A 17,500-nucleotide genomic window follows, 5' to 3' on the forward strand; every position below is an offset into this window, starting at 1 on the left:
TTTACTCCGAAAAAGTGCACAACGCAAAAAAAAGAAGCACCGTAAGTATTTCAAAACGTCACGGAATCTTTGGTTTCTCTTATGGCAGTGTTCTAATTCTAGTGAACTCGTCTCTCCCTAAACCAGGAGAGGAGGAAGTTCGTGTCTTTTCCCTCCAGCCCGACATCTGGGCAACCCCACGGGATGACGTTTTCCTCCGGTTCAACATGAGTCTCCAGCAGGTAGCCTCTAGCCTCACCGAGATGACCGTGTGTTCCCGCGTGTTTCAGACGGCGTTCACCAAACTGCAGGTCTTCTTGTCGTACGCCACGGCCGAAAAGTTCGCGAACGCCATCATGATGTGTGAGCAAAACGGATTATTGTTCTTGAGTGGCTCTTTTATCCGTTTGTTTGCTTGCGGGAGGAGGCTTTTGAGGTGTATGTAATTTGTGGCGGTTGATAGTCTCGCTTCGCTTTGTTTTCAATCGTTACCAATTATGCAAATTTGCTTTAGGATCTTCCTAGTATTACAAATTGTGACTTTTATAACTATTTTGTCCTCTGATACAATATCGATTCCTGACTGAGTCAAGGACACATTCTAATCAACAGTCCTAATGAGTTCATGGGACACGCAGAATTTTCCACAAAATGAATTCATCCCTACACCGTCTCCTTGTTCTCCACGTGTTCTATTCGCAATGAAGAACCTATTATAAACAGTGTTTCAGTATTATCAAAAGTTTATGTTTGAACACAATGATTAATTAGAGCAATATTAGTTTGGTAACTGCAATTACATCAGATTTAGTCTTCCGAGTAAATTCCAACGAACGTAATTGAAGCACTGTAGTTAATAAAATCATCGTTAACTCAAGTGTATGAAGGCCGAAGATAAGCTATATAAAAGAATTAAAATTTAGCGACTATTCGTGACTAGGTCTTCTATTTTTCGTACGTAGGACTGCTTATATTTTGGTCGATATCTGTCTACCGGTTTTCGTTTATACACACTTCGAGCTGTAGTGTTTCCAACGTTCTCAAGGATAAAGTAAACCTGGCTGTAAATCACGAATCCATTTCAATTTGGGTTGATGGTTTCTAAGTCCCCCATAATCTTGGTTTGCTCATTTTTGGGGGAGATCAAGACTGTGGATGATGATTAGCATAATACTGCAGATGATAAAGGAAGACAATAAATGGTCAATGTAAAAAAATAAAAATTGAAGAGTTTCGTGATCATTAAGGCAGAATGTTATTCAGTTTCAAGCAAAGAAATTAGCGATCAATTTGGCTAAGTGACGATGCACCGCAACCTAAGGAACTGAAACCCTTTTTTTTTCATCTTATTATGCTTCAAAATCTAAAGACTGAATATAAAAAGCAGACTGAATTATTTATTCTAGCGAGATTTTCCCTTTCAGATATTGTGGATGATGCACATTTCTTCAGGTATAACAACAAACCACAGAAGCCCATCGAAAGCTTGAAGTTGCCGATGGTGCTGCGGCAGTGGCGACACTACTGCCACGTGTTATCCGGAGACAACTATACCGTATATGTTGATGGCAAAGCACTGGCAAGTGGACCCATTGAGGTAAATGACCGTGTGCTGCCTCTCAACGGATCCTTCATTGTTGGACAAGAACAAGATGGTCTCTCTCGAAGAATGGATAGTCAACAGATACTCAAAGGCTATGTTACCCAGATCAGCATGTGGAATTATGGATTAGGAGAATCAAATATTGCAGCCATGGCAGAATGCAAGAGGCTAGCACATGGAAATATTTTCTCAAGCGACAGAGACGGCGTGGAACTCCTGAATGCTGAAGAAAGTAGCGTTCCTCTTTCTAACCTTTGCTCACGCGACGAGAATTTCATTGTTTTTCCTGAAGTGCGAACTTTTAGCGAGTCTGTCAAGATGTGCGGCTTAGTTGGGTCATTGATGTATGGACCTACAAACAGGCAGAAAGCCAAAGAAGTAAACAACACGCTGCACAGCCAAAACTTTTGCGGCTATAAAGAGAACGTGTGGCTTGGTCTGACAGATGAGGAAGAAGAAGGTACGTGGAAGCGACTCTCTGACGGCATGATTGTAACGGACATAATCTGGACAATTGGCCAACCAGACAACACAAGGGAAGAAAACTGCTTAATAGAAGACGGTATAACAGGCAATTGCAACGACTACAACTGTTTTAGTAAAGAGAAAGCGTGTGTTCCTTGTGAGGAATCATTGAAAGCGTATCTATACCTCCGAGGAATGTGCGTGGAAATGAAGACAGAAACCATGTTCGAAACGCGTGGTTATATTCGGAATAAACCTTATTTTCATGGATTTTATGGTCTCATGATTGTCAAATCGACGGACACACAGTGGGTTCTCTTCAATGCTGTCTCGAATGAAACCCTTGCTCTCCTGGACCTGCCTACCAGCAATCTGTACCCCTTGGGAAGGCACACTTGGCGGCTCCTCGTACCCATGTGTGACAAGGCCGCTGATACCATGACGGAAATGAGTCTGTCGGTCTGTGGGGATAAGGACTACATGTGTGACAACGGGCAATGCATTGATGTTAAGAGTCGGTGTGATGCCAAAGATGACTGTGATGACGAGACAGACGAAGACAACTGCTCGATCTTGGAAGTTCCTGAAGGCTACCGGTCCTTCAAACCTCCCAAGAACGTGGAGGAATCCGGTAGCCCTCTCGAACCTGAAGTTGAATTCCAGTTCATTCGTTTCTTGGAAATTGATGACGTTCTTGAGGCTATTCAGCTAGAATTCGTGATCCAGTTAACGTGGATGGAAACGAGATTCAAGTATTATAATTTAGACGATGATATGTACGCCAATAAGATGTCTGTCAGTAACATCAACCAAACTTGGAAGCCGAGCTTGAAGTTTCCAAACATAAAGGGAGGTGATTTGAACATGCTTGAGGAAAACCTGTTTGTCAGAAAGGTTGCCGATCCTCTTCCTGTAAAGTTCAACACGGTTGACATGAGTAAGTCAATGTATCATCATCGCTATTCTATCACTATTATTTAACTACGGGTATAGTCATGAGCAACGGTTTTCATCAGCTTAAACCTCTGTATTAATATATGTCAAATAATATAATCAATATTATCAAATTGAAATATTATATTCAATCAACGTATGTAAGCAGAGGCATATTTGTCTGCAGAGGCAACGGCCATTACAAAATTCCAAGTAAACCCCTTCGCGTCTTCGATTCGCAGGCCAGGTGTATGCTGGGACCGCGGCTGTGATCGTGCAGAGCCAGCACTACAGCGGCAGCTTTAATTGCAAGTTTGATGTCTTTTATTATCCTCTTGATGCTCAGGACTGCAAGGTCTTGGTGCAATTAGCTTCGGTCAGCAAACAGCTCGTCAGCTTCGCCACAAACAAATCAGAAGTCAGGGTTGATCAACAAGCAGATATTTCAACTTACATTGTTGACCGCTTCGTTGTAAAGGCTAATGAAGATGATAATTATCGTGAAAGTCGATTACAGGTATTTCTGCTTAATTTCTTAGCCTTCCTTTTACAATCTTGATTTATTATACTTTGCAATTGTTGTTTCTAATTTCTTCCTAACATTAATTTCAAAATATTTTGTCATAAAGCATAATATACAACTTAAAGCACTTTTCTACAATCTAAAGAAAGTTTTCAATTAGAAAAAAGATTTTGACGTCATGACTAGTTAGGTAAATAGCCAGAATATATCAATTCATAAGAAACTTAATTCACATTTCTGTCAATAAAATAAACACGCATTGAAATAACGAATTACAGACATTTCCTCAAATTGACTTAAATTTGTGAACAGCAATTCGCCTGCCAGTTTCACATTTTTTCCATGTCATTTCTATTTGATTCCATCATGCTGACAGGTCAAATTTACACTGACGAGACGTTACTTGCTGATCATGTTGTCTGTGTATTTACCCTCCGCCATGTTGCTGGCTGTGGGTTACTGCACACTTTTCGTCAGACTAGAGAAGCTAGATGTAAGTATGTTGCAGAGGCTGTCAGTGTTTCAATGCGTCCCTTGTTTCTTTTTTCTTTGACGCCTTTACTTATCTACATATCTAATCTATTATTTTCGCTATATCTGTCTACATATCTTTTTCGCTCTTGACCTCTTTTTCTATCTTGTTTCTCTCACTCAAAAATTATATGTGATTCGGAAATTTCTAAATACAACCTTATGGCGCATAAAGGTAAAATTGGTGAGATTTACAACCCTCTTCAACAAAGAGCATGCATTTTCTATCACGTTTTAAAATCAATACTTTCTCAAAGCTAATGCATATTGTTTATTGACCTCATAATTCACCTTGATACTGTGTATATATATATATATATATATATATATATATATATATATATGTGTGTGTGTGTGTGTGTGTGTGTGTGTGTGTATGTATGTATATATATATATATATATATATATATGTATATATATATATATATATATATATAAGACTCTTGTCTCCGGTTCTGTTACTCTTTTGTCAGAGCAACCGAATTGTATTGGGATAAGAATAAATCTATAGGTTCAGTAAAATAGTGGAATCTTTATTCTATAACAACAAACGGGCGTTTTGAATTATTTCAGTACTTTTTTACTTATATAATTATTATCATTGATGTCATTTTCCATATTATTAGTATCATGATCACTGAGCTAAGGCGCCCGAGAACCTCTCTACTGTACAGGAGATCGAGTCTCTGGGATTCAGTACTGTATTCCTAGCAAACAGGAGGTGATTTATAGGTTCTGTAGGTCTGTAGGTTTACCAACAGTATTGTTATTATCATTATCATTATTGTTGTTGTTGTTGTTGTCGTTGTTGTTGTTGTTGTTGCTGTTGTTGGTGTTATTATTTCTTTATTGTGATGATGATGATAATGATAATTATGTTGATGATTATTATTAATATCATTATTATTGTTGTCCTTATTTTTGTTGTTATTGTTATTATTAGTGTTATTATCATTATTTTTGTTGTTGTTGTTGTTATTATTTTTTTTTTATAATAATTATTATTATTATTATTATTATTATTATTATTATCATTATTATTATTTGAATATTATTGATCATTATTATCATTATTGTTGTTATTATTATTACTTTTTATTATTATCATTATTAGTACTATTATTGTTATTATTATTACTGTTATTGCTGTTATTATTATCATTATCATTATTATTATTACTATTATTATTATTACTATCATTATTATTATTATTATTATTATTATTATTATTATCACTATCATTATCATCATCATCATTACCATTATTATCAGCAGCAGCACAATTATTATTTACAAAAGGCATTTATTTATTAGAATTCCTTTTATCTTTCCCTTTTCCAGCTTTTATGTAAGGTTGAATTTTTTGACGATAGTTTTCCACATACCTCTGTTCAGCACCTACATTCATTTTTTTGTTTTGTTTTTGTTTGTTTTTGTTTGGGGGGGGGGGGAGGGTCGTTCTTTAATCCATCCTTTTCTTGGATCTTCCTTGCTTCGTTTCCCATTCTCTTTTATTTCCATGACTCTTTTTCGTACGTGTACATTTTTCCTTTTTTATCACAAATACATACCATTACTATATTTTTTTTTTTTCCTTGTACTTGAATCATTTTTTTTTAAATGTTTAAATTACTTATTTTATTCCATCGAGTAGTTCCATACATGTACTTTCGTAATTTCATCTCTAACACTTATTTTCATGGGTCTTCATTCAGCCCCACATATTACTGGCTTGTCTTATAGATTTTTCTTTTCATTCATTAATTCTCTTATTATGACAAAATATTAGACATCCTTTTCCAGTTTCTCCAACTAGTGGGTTTTGGATGAGGCGTCACCTTCAGTTTCTTCTAATTATCACTATCATTATCATTATCATCAGAATCAGAATCAGAATCAGAATCAGAATCAGAATCAGAATCAGAATCAGAATCAGAATCGGATGTGTTCACTCTTTTAAAATTCTTACCCAACATTTTCACTTTAGGATTTCTTTCAGTGTTCCATTTTAGATATTCGGTTTGACTTTTGCTGGCTTTTATTCCTCTATCTTCTATAAAACTAGCTCCCAATCAGTGGAGCGCGATCCCCACAGCGTTAGCCATTGTTACTATTAAGAATGCACTATGAAGCCTTCAAATGACAATATATTACAGCTATGTAAATAAAGTTTCTACAGATTACTGAAAATATGTAATGGAAAAAATCATTAATACAATGGTTGATGCGTGGTGGTCGGGAATGTATAGGTTTGGGGAAGGGGTCGCGATTGTACAAAGTTAGGACCCACAGTTCTATAGCCTTCCATCACCGATTAACTTTCCTGTCCTGCCCAGTAAAGATCCCGTATTACATATCATAACATGTTATAGGGCAAATCACCTGAACCATAATAATGCTTACTCTTTAACAAACAAGAAGTATGGACACTTCTCTAACCTAGACGACAATCCACGCAGGTTCGTCTCTCCGTGAGCCTGACCACGCTACTCGTCTTGTACACTTTCTTCAGCCAAACGTCCTCCTCTCTTCCTAAGACAGCCTACGTGAAGATGATCGACGTCTGGTTCTTCTTCTGCACTTTCTTACTCTTCTTCATCATCTTGATCCACGTCGTAGTCGAGGTTCTTGACGATGGGAAAGTTTTTTATATTGCTCCTAAGAGAGGGATATTCAGACGACCTCGCATGTCACCGAATTCTGTTCTCATTTTCACTCGTTTGGTGGCTGTTCCTGTGTCAGTATTCGTTTTTTCATGCGTCTACTGGACCATGATGCTTGTGTGAAATGCTGTTAATTTGTGGAAAGCTCACTAAAGTGTGTGGTCATTTTGTAACGATGTAAAGGAACATGATTCATTATATGGCCCGTGTTGTAACTAACCATGTAGAGGCAAAGAAATCAATAAGGGGTAAATTCCATACACCTTTTGTAAAACTTCATTAATCATGCGCAGAATTACTCATTGTAGCGCATTCTCTGAAAAAATACTTGCTTCGAAATTGTCATGAGTATCCATGTAGCATTAATAAATTCCTTCCTGTTGATTTTCTTATAATGATAAGAGGAAAAGTTCTGCCAAGGTCGTTTTGAAACAAAGACCTCCAGTGAACCAATGAAAAAGAGGCACTGGCAGCTATTGCTGTCATATTTCTATCAGGATTTAATGAAGCCCGAAGGGTGTAGCATTCTTATGTTCTTATGTTCTGTGTTTATGTTTGGCTAAAAAAAATAAACTTGAAATAACTTAACTTATAGTAAGGTAGGATAAATATGGAACAAATCTACTTCTGTGCACTTAGAGTACCGTTGTCAGTAGGCACTTAGCTTCATGTTTAAAGGTAGGTTTTATTCTGCTCTTGCATCATATATAAACCACGATGTCTTATTACTCTAGTACAGTCCCTTAATGATACTCTCTATTAAAGATGTCAGGAGGGTATAAGCAGTATATGAGGATATCCATTAAAACACATTCACCTTTGTATCTCGTCTTCAGTTGGGGCCACTGAGAATTTACGCCTCCTTGCTCACACTTTTGATATTGCTTTTATTCCCTTTAAAGTTATATATATATATATATATATATATATATATATATATATATATATATATATAATCTTTAACCTCGTTAATTCTTAATCTCAACAGTGATCTCGGAAAACAAAATGGAATAAGGTGCTTTAGGAATCAATTATTTCTGGTTGTTAGAGAATTCCTACAACTGGCTGATTTTTTTCTTTTCTTTTTTTTTTTTTTTTTTTTACATGAGGTGACAAAGGGTAAGGTGCAAGAGGTGTTGACAGAGTGACAAATATACACTAAACCTAAGAGCTACAGTGGAATATGATATGTATAACTTAAAGCTAGAATTCTAGTAGTCATTATTTAGTTTAGTGAACGCCTCGGGGAGACAATGGAGATTTGTTTTACCATTAGTTATAAGAATTACGTGAGCAAGCGCTACTTTAGTTGCTCCTACCTTGCCCTTGTATATCCGACACTAGATTTCCACCATGTACATCTGATAGTTTCCCACATAATGATGTATAACAAAGACTAGTTCTGTGTTTTTGAGAGTCATGGCCATGAGCTTGAAGAAAACATGGATTTCAGTTGTGATTCCGCATTTGTAGCCTATAACTGTTGGAAGTACATTTGACAGATGATGTTTACAGGAGGCAAATGAAGTGTGACAGAGTAAAAGGCAATTCACAAAAGTTTCAGATACAAACAGAGGAACATCTCCAGTAAATCTCATTTTATACCAAATACACCGATACAATGCCATGAAAATAGTTTCTGAAGAAAATTAATTTAGTAGACTGGAATACGTATATTTATTATTATATCTTTCCTCTGGAAATTTAATGACAACAAGGTCTGCTTTGGTGTATTTCGTTTTATATGGAGAATACGAGGCACATATTTTAAGGATTCGGGTGCTATAGATAATAGCTCAATGCATTCTTCAAGGAATAAGAGAATTGCAACACTTTGAACACATAATGATTTCGAAGATGCATTTTAGGGCAAACTGAATATTCTTCAAAATATAGATCATTGCGGCAACTCACTTGGAGTTCGCATACCGGAAAAAGAAATGTCTGCGCGAGTTGTGCATCGAGAACATAAATGCGTAATGTCACAAATTGCGTTTGATTAAGCTGAAAACCGTGAATCTCAAATCAGTCATGAAGAAAATGTCCTTGTTATTTGTATTTTTCCATTTATATTCTAATCATTGTCACTTCTGCTACCACTATCATTATTGCAATAATCACTAAATAATTACTTAGAATGAATATTATATGATGATTGACTATAAGACAGTATATTTATCAGTTATTAGTTTCATTATTGTTGTTGCCATGACCACCCTTATTATAATTATTTATTGTGCATCATTGTTTAAACTTTAATTGCCAAACTCTATTGTGATATTCTCATCATCAGTAGCAATTGCATTAGTAACAAAGTTCTCCATTGATGTTGGTGGTAGTTATGTGGTGATGACTATTATATTAAAAACATTATTACTTACTGTTATCAACATCATCAGGGGAAAATATGTAGGAATTTCAATATTTATTACATTATCTGTTGTATTTTATCAAATTTTGCAAACCAATCCTAAATATGAAGGCACGTCTGAAGGTAGCATTCCTAATATATGGAAATGTGTAAATCACATGTATGTGTTTTTGTGTGTGTGAGGGGGGTGGGGGGGTTCTCTGTAGTTCTGCTTGTATTTATGTGTAGAGAGAAGTAAGTTATTACACTGTGTCCTGCATATTATATCAAATAACCTATGTAACCATACACAGTATCTCTTAGTAGTGTAATATCCTTATTACTGATATGAAATAAATAAAGTAGTACATAAAGTCTTGGCTTTTTGCATTCTTTTTGACATATATGATATATGTGCTACAAAATAACTTTCCATACAGATGTAGTGATTTGGGATATAAAATTTAATTTAAGGTACATATTTGCCTGATCGGACAGACCTTCAACAGAAATAAAGAAATTAATTGGTATTACCTTTGGAAGCATTCCTTTTGTGAGGGAATTTATAAGATATTCATACACAAAAAACATGCATAGTATTAGGTAAATAAAACATCTTCACTATTTTACAAATTCTTTTATACAGATTAGACTATTCATTTTACAGCATAAATCTGCATAGAAAACTTTAGGATCAATAACATTAAAAAAAACAAAAAAAACTTGGCAGACAGTGTGACTTCGTTAAATCATTAAAGTGACAAGTGCATTTGTTCACCTATCTATGTTTCACAAGACCTTCATGCACGTAGTAAAAATAACAGGTTTATTAGAAAATAATACTTCCTCCTTCAAGACCACCCAAGCAAATTTTCATCTTAGGCAGTCATCTAAAAAGTAATGGTAATAATTTTAATATTAATAACAATAAATGCTATCCATCATTTTTGGAGCCCCCGGTCTGCGAGAGGTGTTTGATGATGTCAACCCAGTTATAGCCACGAGCTCTCTCACCAGCTGCATTCTGTCTGTCCCACATTCGCCTCTTCTGTGCCTTTGTCAGCTGTTCCTTTTTGTCTTTCTTGCCCTGGAAGAACAAGTGTTTTGTGTAATAAAAAAAGTTATATAGAAGTTCTGCAAAAGTTGTCAGAGTGATATCTGAACACATTACAAGCAAGTTAATTGCAAATTATATAATTTTCAATCCAAGATTCCAAATATACATAAATAAGTATAAAACATTAAATTATTTATAATTAATTCAAAGCATTAAAAGAAAAAGAACATTATATTTTTAAATATAACCAGTAGTCTCTTACTTCTCCTTGGTCCTCATTTAATGTCATTTGACTGACATCAGCATTAATCTCTACAATGCGACTGACAGGAGCTTCTAGTGGCTGTTCCTCCATGAGTTCTTCCTTGGCTTCTTTTAGCCACTCAAACAGAGTAAACGTCATGCTCATGCCCAAGTTAATCTCTGCTTGTTCTTTCAAACCTGAAAGGATCTTCTCCTTAACAGGACTTACACTGAGAAGAAAGAGAATGTTGAATTAATTTCATGCATTGTAAATAAGTGTGTATTGGTTATGGTATTTCTCTCACTTAAAGCCCATTTATAAATATATAACACATGATTCTTTCATGTTTTATATAACCCAATTTTCACATTCCTCTCGTTCAAGAAATAAAATGCATTAACTATCATACATTTTTTATAACCAGTAAAATACCTAAAATAAGCAAATACAAAATTCTGGTAACTGTTTAGTAAATGCCTTAAAGAACTGTAGGAAAGTTTAACAGAAATGCATGGTCAAGTGATCATTGTCCTACTCTATACATATTCTGGCAACCTAGTGCTTGGAATGATTTCATATTAGACTATATATCACTAGTGAAGTCTCCAAGCTGTCTTGCTAGATTATTCAAGATAACAGTCTGTTGGTTGTTACTGAAGAGTCAACAGATGCAGAGGCTACAATGAACAGCATGAGGTCAGCAGTAGACACATGAGTGTTTTATCAATATTACCAAGATTCTATTTAACTATATTTCAAAAGCATTTTAAACTCTAAAAAAACCCTTCATCAAATTACATAGGCATACTTACATGTGTTTATTATAAAACAGATCCAGATTAATAGATGGTGCAACATCTGGGTAGTCTGCACCCCAACTAATTTCTACAAGGAAAGATCTGATTTCTCCTTCATCACCATACTGGAAAAATATATTTGGTTTATTTCAGGCTAAGATTTACATGGCATAAACAAATATCACGTCCGCCTCCCCTTTCCATGATAAATATAGTCTGTTTACATTATTGATCAATAATTCTAACAGGAAACAGAAAACAGTAATAATACCTTATACTGAAAAGTGGTTTCATTGATCATTGAAAAATTACTGTCCCCTTCATATATGGACTGAAGCACCTCACGTTCCTCTTCATGTTCTTCCCGCATCTTTAAACTGCAAAAAATAAAATTTCAACTGAGAAATGTTTAAAGCATCAATACTCAAACCATTATGTTAGGATCCAACTTATTCAACATAGTGAGCACTTCAGCTCTAATCTTGTTAATTGAGGGACAAATATCAAATAATTTTATATAACCCTGGGAAATGTGATGTTCCCTGTAGTACTGTTTTGTGAAATGTATTTACACACAGATGGATCCAATTGGATTAGCCCCATGGAATCGATTAGTAGTCTGTGTGTCCTGACCTGATTTTCCCCTTACTTGAGTTTTTTTCTTAATTCTGTTAATATGGATGCTGTTATTGTGACTGATATTATCATAGTGGTACTAGCAATAGTTATAGCAATATAAAATAAAATAAAATTAAAACAAAATCAAGGAAAAGGGTAAACAAGTGAGGTAAGTCAGACAAGTGATTGACTTATTGGAGACTAAGCAGTTTTGCAGCCATATGTTTAAAAACAATTAATAAACTAAATTCTCTGTAGGCATGACATGTTCATACATGCCATCCCCAGCAGTATCAGGTTAATTTTTGCAAGAAAATTTAAATATGATAAGTGTCTTAAATTTCACCTGTTATATCAATTCCTTATACTGTCTATCATGAACAACACATTGCCATGCACAAAACTGTATCATAAGTATTCAGCAGAAAGTAAAGGGAAGTCTATGTATCTACACTAAACCTAGCAGTGCCATGGTATCTTTGAGCTCTATGAAAGAGAAGCAAATCTCCACCATGGTCCTAGCCTGGACAATTACTAAAATAAAGGTATAAAGCTTATATTTTCAATATTTGTCAAGTTTTGAAAGTGTCATATTAAAGCTTACAAATTGATATTTTGTGCACAATCACCTATATTTTGTTCTGAAAAAAATCAAACTCTTTTAGGTGACAGAAAAAGTCTCCTTGTGGGGAACTCCCTCTCCCCAGGAATAAAAAATCTACATCACATCTGACGGGCTAGATAGAGCCCAGGCAAGTCATTGTGACACACCTCATCCATGTCACAACTTAGCAGTGACAGAGGTTTCATGAGGTAAAAATCACTTGATGCTTACTTTTTCCCTTATTGTTATACAAATTATGGGCGTTTTTGACCATTGGTATTATGTTTTTTTATAAATTCAGACGATTATTACCGTTATTCTTTGTTTTTCTACATCTATACTACATAAATGCTAAATTTACAGCGCTTTAAAATCCAGACTTACTCTGGATATTTACCAGATAACTTCTAATTTGTATCAAAGACAAATTATCTCCGTAATTTCCCGTGTTACGTTCTTGTGGACAGTCCATTTAGTATTCTTAACCCATACCTAAAAGGATATTAAATACAATATGCTCATTACACCCTTAAGAGGTAGATGAGATCAACATCACCATATTTTCAGTTAAACAATGTATCTAACCAGAAGTGACAGTGCAGACGGGGTATCAATTACCATTATAACCACAAATATAGAACATACCACAAAAGTTTCGCCGCTTCGCCTGGAAGAGACACGGAGGACACGCAGGGATCATTTGTTTACATTCCGCTTTCTAAGAATTATCTAAAAATACCGAACAATTTCTGCTCTCATACATCATCTTTTTTATAGATAATAAATTATATTTTTTTCCTAACAAAATAATTTATATGATGTGTGATAAGTATTTAGGTATATGAGAATAGTGATTAATCTCCTAAAATCATAGCGGCGATTGGCGTTCCATCACCCATTCGCCGACACATGACTTCTTGGCGAGACCTTTCCTCTTTCCTCTTTTTATCATGCCTCGATTAACTTTCGTAGCGAAATGCGTCGCGGATATGACAAAGCAAGTGTCAAATCTACCGGAGAAATATATCAAAAGAGCAATGGCGCAGGTAAGTAAAGCGAACTAGATTAAAATGAGAGTTCTTAATTGGCTGTCTTTTTGTATTTGCTTTACCATGAAATATAATGATATTCAAGGTTTGTGTTTATATTAATGATGCAGGGGTTTGCCTTTTGAGTACTGAGACAGGTCGCAGAAAGGTTGAATTTTACGATGAATATGTAACGAGCTTATCCTCGGTGCAAGATGTATCTGTTTAATACCCTAAGTGGAACCGTTTTGCATCCTGTAATTTGTATGCTCGCTGTACGATCTTTAAGTTGGTTGGTTGCGTAAATGATTGATAAAGATCTAAAAGAAGATTTTACCAAATGCTGCTTTGGCCTCTGTTCTTCATACTCTGACAGAGGTCAGCAGCTTCTACCAAGTTCTATTTTGTGTCTAGACTGGTTCTTTACTTGATAATAAATTGCCAAGAAAGTCTAGAGGCTCTTACTTCCCAAAATATATGCTGTTGAAGCTTAGCTGTGGAGATTTGTTGCATAATTTGTAGCTCTGAGATATGGATAGCTAATTATTGACTTTCTTGGTGGTAGTCATTTTTTGTACGGAATATAGTTGTAAGCCAATAACCCTGGCAGTATCTTCAGAATGGAGCCAGTCCAAGTTCTCTCTCGCTAAAGTATATGTTTCCGAAATTTGTTGGACATTACCAGAGGCCACTGCAGTAGTTTGTCTCTGCATACTTATAGATATTGTTTTGAAAACCAGTGTGGGTTAATCAGTGAGATTTACTAATAAAAAATCTCTACCATGAAAATCATTGTGAAAAATAAGACAAAAATTTGCCCATAATAACAATTTTCTTGTCTAGGTTTGTTGGAAAAGTTCATACTTAGCTAGAGTAATTTACATAGAATAAACAGGAATTGTAAAATAGCAATCTGTAAGATATAATACCTATTGTTATAATTTCTTGATAAATGTATGAAGTTATTCACCTTGTTTTTTTGTTTAATTGGACTTGTTTCTCATAAATATATTTGCTGTTTTATACAAATCCACTTGAAATTTATTTAAATGACTAATTACACATTCTGGCTTTTATTCATAGGTAGACTGGAAGACCCCAAAGGCAATTCAGTATAGACAAACAGAAGTCAAGAAAACCAAGTTCCGATTCACCACAAACCGGCCTTGGACACAGCAGTTTGCACAGCAGAACAGAGTAGGAACACGCCGTAAGAAAGTCTTTGTTGAGCCCATTACAGACTGGTCATTTTTCAAGTAAGTACTTATAATAAATGAATAAATAAGTGGATAAATAATAATCTCAAAATCATGAGCTTTGCATTCAAATTTATCAAGAAGGAATGACTATGTGTAGGCAGTTGAATATTTGTCAGTATTTATGGAAACTGATTCTTTTCTTTTCTTGAAGTGGAGACCGTGTGGAAATTCTGGCTGGAAAGGACAAAGGAAAACAAGGCCTTGTAAATTATGTCATTCAGGAGAGGAACTGGGTTATAGTTGAAGGCCTCAACTGCCATTTTCGATCTGTCGGTAAAAAGGGGTGAGGATTTTACTTTTTGCTTCTTCTTTTTTTCTGTCTCTTAGTAAAAATTGGTAAGGTTTTTTCTCTTTCTAACTTCTCTAACAAAGTTAGAAAGAGATGGAGTAAGAAATTACAAGGGTAATAATGTAAATGAAGCAGAAAAAAAAAAAATTGTGAATACATATTTCTTGAATGTGTGTGATTACAAATTCTGGAAGAATTGTTTAGTTAGTGTATATGTGAATAGGTTCTGTGACAAATTGAAAGCATATAATGTTAATTACATTGTTTTTCATGTTTTATTATAATTTTGGTTTCCTTTGTTGGAATCTCTAAAGTGAAAAAAACAAGAATAGTTTTAGAGGTATTATCTTTATTATTTTGTTTAGAGGTTCAGTTCAAAGATGGATTTTTTTTTTTCTTTCTTTCTTTCTTTTTTCAACATCCATCCAAAGTGAAAGTAAGAGATGAATAAGCAAGATAATTATTTTTGAAAATGAGTTGGTATTTATTAGTTTTTGTTCAACCTAAATCCTCTACCAGTCAATACTTTGAAAAGAATATTTGAGTTTGATTATCATATTTTTAACCATAAGGTGCTACAAAATGTTAGTGGCCAAGGCTGATTAATTTTTATTCTAAAAGATAATAGTTTTAAGAAGAAAGGTACAGTAAGGGAGAATTGGATACAGGAACAGTATTATACAACAATATTAAAAGAATATGTAATTAATAGTGATCACAATTGACAGTGACTATCCAGGGATGATGATCCAGAGTGAAGCTCCTCTTCTCGTGACTTCCCAAGTTGCATTGTTGGACCCTTCAGACAACAAGCCGACAGAGGTAAGCTCCAGATTAATTTTCCTAGATAGATATTTTACTGGTTTATTCATTTTATGAAATTATTTGTATAATGTACTTTAAGATGTATTATAATTTAATATTTAATCCATAATCTTCAGGTTGAGTGGCGTTTTACCGAGGAAGGGGACAAGGTGAGAGTGTCAGTGCGGACAGGAAGGGTCATCCCAATCCCAAAGCTTGCAGAGGAAACAAAAGACTACAAGACCAAAAGGACTTATGTTGAGCAAGACAAAGACACAACTGAAGATGATCTTACAAGGTATGTATCATCATTTTACTTTCTTCATCTTCTTTTTTCTTTCTTTCTATCTTTCTTTCTTTCTTTCTTTCTTTCTTTCTTTTTCTTTTTCTTATGTAACCCATTGCTGGCAGGATGATGTGAATGTATGTCCTGTTCATTGTTTTTTTTTTTGTTTGTAGATGGCACCACAAGCATTAATCACCAAGGAGTCAATTTACTAGTTCAAGGCTTATCTGCCTTCATCATCTTTTTCTTCTTCTTTTTCTTCTTCTTCTTCTTTTTTTGGTATTAGTATTGTTAAAAAATAAAGTGTCAACAACAATAGTAACAACATTGATATTAAAAGCATTAGAAAATAAATATATTTCTTGAAAACTCAAGGAAAGGGGAAATCAACCAAGAACACATAAGCTTTCTAATTGACTCCTTGGTGACTGAGTACTTATAGAGCCATCTGCGTGTGAACAAAATTTAAAAAAGAAAATGGTAGACTGCAATTGGCTAGCACCATTGGGTTAAAATCATTCTCACTTCTTGTCATCTTTCCCTTATTCCTTTCTCCTAGCCAGATTGTAGCTCTGTAAGTGTTTTGAAAATCAATTCTTTTTTATATCCTGAAGGTACTTGCTTAATCATTGCTTTTTGTGTCAGATAATTCTTAACCCATTTACCAGAGTTCATTTGTAGATAGATGCATACCTTGAATTTAAACACTATAGAAGGACCATGAAAATTTTGTAAGTACCTCAGTAGCTGCAAACATTATAATTGCTGATAACAAATAGTACCTTGTTCTAGCTTCACCATCTCCACCAGATACTTTATAGATTTCTTTACCAACCACACACAACTGAAAACTGATTTAGTTACATGCATAGAAATCTAGTTGATGAATATAGATTAATCAGATCCTCCCTACTAGCTTCTCTAGTTTTGTCAGGTTTGCTGTTACTTTCATGTAATTATGGAATGACTTTGTTTGTCAGGACCCTTCTCAAGGGTGTGATGTAAAAGTGTAAACCTCATTATGACTGAAGACCTTGTTCATTGCAACATTGGTTATTGTGTTACCTTGATATAATATTCAACCTTGCATTAAACATTGTATACATGATATTTAAACATGTTTTGAAAGATGTTAATAGAATTGATATAGACATGCTTACATATGTGTTAGACATACCTCATATGGATGTTCAAACAAGCAAACCTATTTCTAGATATTGATGTAGACATTCTTGGACAAGAAACACACTAGTTTATAATATGTCTGATATGATCAGTAACAGGTTAGAAAAGGGCCTGATTATTCTTTATCATAGCATATGAGTTTTATTAAGATTTTGTGCTGTCAAGAGTCTACACTTCAATTTTTTTTTTCTATAATTCTTTCCTTCTTTTTCTTTGTTTTATACTGTTCTACATATGAAATATTGAACTTTTCCAAATTGCAAGAAATATCATGATAATTT

The 17,500-nt window shown here is 34.5% G+C and overlaps 2 protein-coding genes across 2 annotated transcripts in view; one reads left to right on the plus strand and one right to left on the minus strand.

The window, feature by feature from the left end:
• Window positions 1–9,670: 9,670 nt before the first annotated feature.
• Window positions 9,671–13,071, minus strand: LOC125030759 (RWD domain-containing protein 4-like). Its single transcript, XM_047621020.1, has 5 exons — window positions 13,014–13,071; window positions 11,418–11,523; window positions 11,162–11,271; window positions 10,368–10,578; window positions 9,671–10,135 (listed from the first exon to the last, which is right to left on the minus strand). The coding sequence occupies exons 2-5, from the start codon at window positions 11,514–11,516 to the stop codon at window positions 9,983–9,985; spliced, it is 573 nt and encodes a 190-aa protein (XP_047476976.1). The 5' UTR covers window positions 11,517–11,523; window positions 13,014–13,071; the 3' UTR covers window positions 9,671–9,982.
• Window positions 13,072–13,242: 171 nt separating this feature from the next.
• Window positions 13,243–17,500, plus strand: part of LOC125030757 (probable 39S ribosomal protein L24, mitochondrial) — a 4,557-nt gene continuing 299 nt past the window's right edge. The window contains exons 1-5 of the mRNA XM_047621018.1: window positions 13,243–13,414; window positions 14,480–14,652; window positions 14,807–14,938; window positions 15,673–15,766; window positions 15,886–16,046. Coding sequence (XP_047476974.1) covers window positions 13,319–13,414; window positions 14,480–14,652; window positions 14,807–14,938; window positions 15,673–15,766; window positions 15,886–16,046 — 656 coding nt within the window. The 5' untranslated portion in view covers window positions 13,243–13,318. The remainder of the gene's footprint in view (window positions 13,415–14,479; window positions 14,653–14,806; window positions 14,939–15,672; window positions 15,767–15,885; window positions 16,047–17,500) is intronic.

This window comes from Penaeus chinensis, chromosome 11 (assembly GCF_019202785.1).
Source record: "Penaeus chinensis breed Huanghai No. 1 chromosome 11, ASM1920278v2, whole genome shotgun sequence".
In the NCBI taxonomy this organism is placed as follows: domain Eukaryota; kingdom Metazoa; phylum Arthropoda; class Malacostraca; order Decapoda; family Penaeidae; genus Penaeus; species Penaeus chinensis.